The sequence below is a fragment of the Austrofundulus limnaeus genome, unplaced genomic scaffold, assembly GCF_001266775.1.
Source record: "Austrofundulus limnaeus strain Quisiro unplaced genomic scaffold, Austrofundulus_limnaeus-1.0 Scaffold264, whole genome shotgun sequence".
Taxonomy (NCBI): Eukaryota; Metazoa; Chordata; class Actinopteri; order Cyprinodontiformes; family Rivulidae; genus Austrofundulus; species Austrofundulus limnaeus.
Genome location: NW_013952666.1, coordinates 146,907 through 154,465, shown reverse-complemented (window position 1 = coordinate 154,465; position 7,559 = coordinate 146,907). Strand labels below are relative to the sequence as shown.

The window sequence follows — 7,559 nt, the reverse complement described above, 5'->3', positions numbered from 1 at the left end:
ACACACACACACACACACACACACACACACACACACACACACACACACACACACTAGTTTTTGATTGTGTTTTTATATTGCAAATCAAGTATGTTAAATTTATGGTTCCACTTGCATCTATCATGCAATCAGAACCAAGCAAACCAATTTCAACCTCTGCCCGCCCCAGAAACAAGAATGCCTCTGACTTATGTGACATTTTTGACTAAACCTAAACCATGAAATGCATTTAATCAAGAAGGTGTTTAATTCTGACATATTCAACCATGTAGGCAGTTATAGTCAACAGGACACAGGAGCATTTATAAAGTATAAAAAATACAAAAAAAAAAACAAAAGTTCACAGCGTCCGTCTACTGAACAAGCTGGGTTTTTTGATATGTGAATGACTAAAATAATAAAGTATGCAGAAGGACTTGGAGCCCAATTACAGCATGAAAATAAAAACAAGAAAACAAAAGCATGAGTCCTGAATTAACATTCACAGGAAGAACGTCTTGTCCACATGCTCCACCTCTTCACAAAGATTTATGACATTTGGTCTGGTAGAAATCTTAATGACAGGACAATACAGTAAAAACATCCCTCCCTCCTTGCTTTTGGCTTGGCACAGAGATAAAGAAGCAGCACATCGAGAAAAAAAAGAAAAGCTTTTAACAACACTAACCCCTGAGCTAAAAACAACCTACAAGGCTTTTAAAAGTGTCAGACGCTCTGTTTTCGTCTCTTTTTATCTTTTCTTTATTGAAGCCTGAATAATATTTGAGGTTAACAGAACACGACATGAAATATTTACATATGTAAATAATGAAAGTTGAACAAAATTATAGCTAAAAGCTTAAAAAGATTTAAATACTGCTCAAAAGTAAAATCAGAAACATCAAATCTGTAAGCTACAATTTATAAAACAGCTGCTAAAAGCTAAAATAAAAATAAATTTCCAGTGGTATACAAGATGCTAGTCATGTTAGCCTTTCTAAGGCATTTTCCATGTTAAGTTAGCGTTTACGCTAATTCTTAGTCAGCAACGTGTGAATAAATCTTTTATTACCTCCGCCAACGGCGAGGTAATGTAATTTTCGGTCGCGTATGTCTGTCTGTCTGTCTGTCTGTCTGTCTGTTTGTCTGTCTGTCTGTCTGTCTGTTTGTCTGTTTGTCTGTTTGTCTGTCTGTTTGTCTGTCTGTCTGTCTGTCTGTCTGTTTGTCTGTCTGTCTGTCTGTCTGTCTGTGGACAACATTACTCAAAAACTTGTGGACGGATTGTCATGACATTTTTACCACATGTGGATACTGGCACAAGTAACACACCATTAAATTTTGGTGATGTTCTGGATCACGATGCGGATACAGGAATTTTTTTTCTTTTAATCCTCTCAGATCGGCAAAGCTGTGATACTTTCACAGGGCTTCTGTAAAAAACTGTGACAACTTTCAGTGTTTGGACTTCAAACTTTATAAAAGTAATGTTAAAACCAGATGTAATGATGAATAATTTTTGCCATAATGTGTGCATTTTTACACATTTGGTGCGCATTTAGAGAACGTTTTGTTACCAGGAAGTGCGTGACTGCACCATGAAACCTCTTTTCCCCCCATTTCCTCAAACACACCACATTGTCGGTAGGCTTATACACAGATTGATGAAGATTGAGGAAGAGGAGTGACGTGGTGGACTTCAGACTCGAAGGTTGTTTGTTTGTTTGTTTGTTCATTTTTATTATTATTTAAATGAGGCCAGATCAAGTCGAGAGCTATTTGTGCGCCCCTCTATCCACCTCTCGCCAAACTTTGGGGAAAAAAAGAACGTGCAGAGCATGGTTGTGACCACTGTGTGGTCCTCACAAAGATAGGAAGATGCATGTATGTCTGTGTGATTAGACGCGCAATGAAAACTCTGCTCTTTTGAATCACGTAGCACCGATGCAAAAGCTTTCAACAATAACGTCGGGTGACGAGTCTGACTTTTTTCCTTTTTTTCCACATTGGACTCCACCGGGAAGAAATTCCATGCATACTGCCTGCTTAAATGTTCACTACATCAGAACTTATTCGGCAAATGTGTTTCCATCTCTGCTTTTGTGCATTAACTCTATTACAGGATGGGGGAAATTGGTCTTGGTGGAGGTTTGCACTCTCTGAGTGCTTCTAGTTTTATTTACATACACTGTTAGGCATTTTTTTAAGTCTAGAAATTTAGAAATAAGTTTTTTATAATAATAATAATCATTTTATTTGAAAAGCGCCTTTCAGGACACCCAAAGACACTTTTATATACACACACATTTATATACAAATAGCCATAATCATTTAAAATTTAAAGATAACAGTGCATGATAAACAACTGTTTTCTAATCGTATTTGCTGCCCTGTAAATCATATTGAATGGTGAGATGCCTATAATTTCTATTTAACATAAAACAGATTTATACCTCTTTATACGGCTGTCACAGCTAATCCAACCAAGCCTAAATGGTTATATTTTACACATAATGAACTAAAAAATGATGTGGTGGTAGCTGAGAGTTATACTCCAAGCATTCCAGCTTCTGACATTTCAAGGTTCATTTATAAGCCTTTTCACAAATTAGCATTTAAAGCTTAGTTTAATTATGCTTTGAATCAAAAAGTCGGTTTAAATTTATTAGCACGGAGTTACGATCCGTTCCTAAACAATCCAAGGTGATTTCCTGTTATTATGTCCTTCCCCTCAGCAACTGGGTCTGTCAAATACATTTTCCATATTTCTCCTGACATTCTGAATCTGAGGGGGAGCCCCTGTATAATAAAAAGGTTTTTCGCTCACAGACGTTCTGGTGTGCCATCACAGAGGGCGACGGGGTTCAGCATTTGCGTCATAAAGGACCCACATATGGTGCGGTGGTAGCTTTGTGAGGGGTGGGGTGGGTGATTCTTGTGAGAGGAACACGCTGTTCCAGTACCTGTCGTGGGAATTCTACAGCACTCAGCAACTTTATAAAAAACAAAACAAAACAAAAAAAACATTGGTTTGTAGGTGAACAATGACACCACACTGGTTTTACCTGTCAGGAGGCCAAAGAAGCGCTTGCAGCGTGCGCTGTCCCTCACGAGGAGCGTGAAGGCCACATCTCCGTCTCTGTCCATGAACTCCATGTGGATGCTCTGCGAGCCCAGCCCCACCTCCAGGTAACTGAGGTCCACGATCGGGTAGCTGTGCTTCTTCTGCAGCCACTCGGTGAGAGGGCCTCTCCTGGGAGGGAACAAAACGATGCTTCAGAGGAGAAAGAGGCTTTTTCTCTTTATTCATTTTAAAATGGAGAAAAACAGGCAGCTAAATAAAATTTTTTTAAAAATGTAGTTTCAAGATGTGGCCAAAAATCCAGGGCAGGTTCCACTGCATCCTTATTGGTTATGTCCAGTCATCTTACCGCCTCGTCCTCATAATAAAATCCTCTTTTGGATTTTCAGTAGCATTCATTTATTTGACGCTTGTTTCTTCATTATAAACAAGCAACTAAAAGTTTAAAAAGTTCAAGTCAATGTGTGCAGGACTGCTCGGTTTCCTTCAAGCTCTATTAGTTACAACTTTGTCAGTAGAAGAACATCTTTGTGAACCATTCAGCCTCAAGTAGTCATACGAAGAAATCGTTCAGTTTTGCTTTGAGTTTGAGTTTTCCAGGTCAGATTGTTGAGTGGCAGGATGCTAACAGTCGCTACCATGCTGAAAGCCGAACATTGGGCCTCATGCAAGAACCCTTCGTACCAACAGATTTGTTCTTAAGTTGTGCGTACGAGTGATTTAAGAGAATTTGTAGCATTCACCAATGTTTTCGTATTCTAAGATTTTCTTCAGATACGAACAAAATTCACGAGTGGTCCAGACCTGTCGTATATTTTATAAGCAGTCAGTCTGCTGTTATATAGATAGATTTTCTTCATTAATAACTCTATATTTCATTAGTTTGAAGATATTTTCAGTTGAAAATATCAGACATTCAGACATTTTAAAATGCTTTTTTTCAGACACATCTGACACTAGACGGTCGAGGGTGGGGGGATTTGCGGTGCGCGACTGCGCTTATGAATAAATGAAAAAGGTTAACACAGGTGTTTACACTGAAATTAAAAATATTTGACCAAAAAAAACTGGAGCAGGACTACAGAGAGAGATAAATATGATTTAGATTTTTATTTCTGTGATTGTACGACCCGCGGGAGACACGACATTAACAACATTCCTCGGCTTTAAAGCAGATCCTTTAATTCCACAGCTGACACTGCTAAAAATGACAGATTTTTTTGTGTGGATCTCTGAGAGCAGACTTCAATCTCCGAACTCGTGAAGTTTGTCTTTTTTACTTTGCAATGTCATTTATGAATGGACACTTCCTTGTATCTGAGGCAGGAAACGTATAACCTTATATGGTGTTTTGGGGGTTAGTAATTATGCTAATCTCCTCTTCTCGTGCACGAGCAGCTGATACGCATTCATCAGTTTACGCTCCTTGTTAACACACTTTTCCTGAAAATAGAAGAGTTTGTTGAATCTGACGTGACATGTTCATACGAACCCTTCATACTAACAAAAGTAAGAGAAATTTAGGTTAAGAAGACGAACATGTTCTTACATGTGGCCCATTATTCTCACTTTCTCGCACGAGTGAAACAGTTCTTCCTCCAGAAAATCCCCATGACGTTCATTCCTCAATGAATTTCTGTCAGTGGTAAACATCCCATGGCATGACGCTGCCTCCACTGTACTTTACTGTGAAGAAGTTAAACTAAAGTGTAATCTCATTGTAATAAATACCTTCTATCTTTTTTCATGTTTTTAAAATAGTTTTCCAGATGCTTTTGGTGACTCAAAACAGTTTTTTGTTAAAAAAAGATGGTAAATGGTCTGTACTGTATATAGCACCTTTCTATCCAACCAGGATCCTCAAAGCTCTTCACACTACAGTCTGTGTCTTCATTAACCCATTCACACAGCACTCTGTTAGATCTCACTACAAAGCTAACATGTACAAATCAATCTATAGAGACTAAACAGTGCTTTAAATCACATTCATACACTGACAGATTCGTTTTTGTTGAAATGTTTCGTCTCTTCTCCAAAAGGCTTCTTCTGTCTGAGGAGGTAAAGGTCAGCTCAGCTGCATTCTGTTTACATTGCATTCCTGGAACTGGTAAATGGTAGTGACGTCATTTTCCAACAAACCATATGAAACTGCATTCCAGTTAGCCGACAGGTGATTGTATTGGTGCCGCCAACCTAGCTACAACACTGCTACAATATCAACAATGACAAAAAGACAGCTCTACTACGTACGTCATGCAAATAAACATTGATTTTAACACGTACAGTATTGCACAGAAAACACACTACTTGTGCGAGTGATTAAAGATGCACAAAAATTAAGAAAGATAATTAATAGTAAAAGTTACGGAGTTAACTTTCTAAAGCTGCGAGTAGCTGCCATCTTGAAATCGAAACTGGGGGCAGTTTCATTTCTTCCACTTTACGAGTGGAGTATTACCACTGGAGGGGGTGTTCCAGCTTAAATCTACCAATGGGAACAGGGAAATTACCACTTCCCAGGACTACTGGAACGCAGCATCATTATTAGCAGTATTTCCACATGGTGGACAAACAGGTTTAACAATGACAATCAGATCTGTTTGTTCACAGGCGAACGAGGAGCCTCAGCCTAATAAAGATCGTTAGTGTTCTGATTGCTGTTCATCGAGGACCTGTTCAAATTTTAGGGGGGATTTTACTACCTTGATTATTGAGATGCATCAGACATGTCTTTTTAAACTACACAAACCACATTTTTTGTGAAATGCTGAGCACAGAACGATTTTGTTGACAAATTAATTGCTAACTTCACTTATATAGAAAAAATAAAAAAGAACAGAAATTAAAATCAGCAAAACAGTTGCTAAAAACTAAAAACTAACAAAGAAATAAGCACAAAAACATGACTATAACCTAAAATGTACAAAACAATAGCTAAAGGTTAAAGTAACAAAAACCACAGCTAAATGCAAAAATTAAGATTACAAGCTAAATTTAGTGGAATTGTAGCTAATGCTAAAATGATTGAAAATAAAGCTAAAAGGCAAAATAAGCAAAATAGTAGTGAAAAGCTAAAATTCAGGGGAAAAAAGTCAAATGTAAAAATTAGCAAAACTTCAGATAAGGGCAAAAATTAGCAAAACCTAAATCCAGCAAACTTTAGGTAAGTTTTCCAAAACTAGCTGAAAGCTTAAATTCGTAAAATCATTGCTAAAAGCTTAAATAATAAAAACAAATGCTAAAAGAATAAATCAGATAAATCATAGCTAGATTTTATAAAACAGGTGCTAACAGCTAAAATAAACTAAAACAGTGGCTAGGTGTTAAAATTAGCAGTACTGTAACAAAAAACCTTTACACCTTAACATAACAGTAGCTAAAAGTCATGAGGAACATTACAAGACAAAAGCGATTAGAGACAAAAGATTAATGTTTTGAATGAAACATCTTCATGTATTTCTATACAAATATTTTAATACAGTTAATTCTAAAAGTATGTTACAAACACTAAAGGCTCATGATATCTGACTGAGCCAAGAGTTTTGAAATATGAATGATTAAACAAGTACAAAAGAAATTTGAGGACTAATACGTACAGAAGAAAGTTTAAACAGAAACATAATGTAAATAATGATAATTACAGACAACTCCAGTTTTGGCTTGTCTTCACTGGCTACCTGTTTGGTTTCAAATCCATTTTAAAGTTCTTTTGCTTGTTTTTAAGTCTCTAGCCCTTCTTATTTGTCTGAACTGCTTCACCCATATATACTATTACATGGTCTTAGCTCATCTGACCAGAACCTTTTAGTAATCCCAAATACCCTTTACAAATCCAAAGGAGACAGAGCCTTTGCAGCTCTGGACCCTAAATTATGGAATGACCTGCCGCTGAAGGTCAGGCAGACCCCAACTCTTTCTGCTTTTAAAACTCGCTTAAAAACACATTTCTTCTCTTTGGCCCAGAAAGATTTTGTATCTGTGTCTTAATTTTTTACTATTTTTTGGTATATGTGATCTTTTTATTGTCATTTTATTTTTGATGTTTTATTTTATACATTTGTAAAGCACTTGCTGCGATGTTGTTTTTTAAGTGCTTTAGAAATGGTGTGGTGTGGTATGGTGTGGGTATGGTATGGTGTGGTGTGGTATGGTATGGTGTGGTGTGGTATGGTGTGGTGTGGTGTGGGTATGGTGTGGTGTGGTGTGGTGTGGTGTGGTGTGGTGTGGGTATGGTATGGTGTGCTGTGGTGTGGTGTGGTATGGTGTGGTGTGTGTATGGTATGGTATGGTATGGTGTGGTGTGGTATGGTATGGTGTGGTGTGGTATGGTATGGTGTGGTGTGGTGTGGTGTGGGTATGGTATGGTGTGGTGTGGGTATGGTATGGTGTGGTGTGGTGTGGTGTGGTATGGTGTGGTGTGGGTATGGTATGGTGTGGTATGGTGTGGGTATGGTATGGTGTAGTGTGGGTATGGTATGGTGTGGTGTGGGTATGGTATGGT

General features: G+C 37.8%; 1 protein-coding gene across 3 annotated transcripts in view; it reads right to left on the bottom strand.

Annotated features, from left to right (window-relative positions):
* stk11ip (serine/threonine kinase 11 interacting protein) overlaps positions 1-7,559 on the bottom strand; it is a 100,036-nt gene that overhangs the window by 36,814 nt on the left and 55,663 nt on the right. For all 3 annotated transcript variants that reach the window (XM_014020707.1, XM_014020705.1, XM_014020706.1), the window contains one exon: positions 3,042-3,229. In XM_014020707.1, the coding sequence (XP_013876161.1) occupies positions 3,042-3,229 (188 nt within the window). The remainder of the gene's footprint in view (positions 1-3,041; positions 3,230-7,559) is intronic.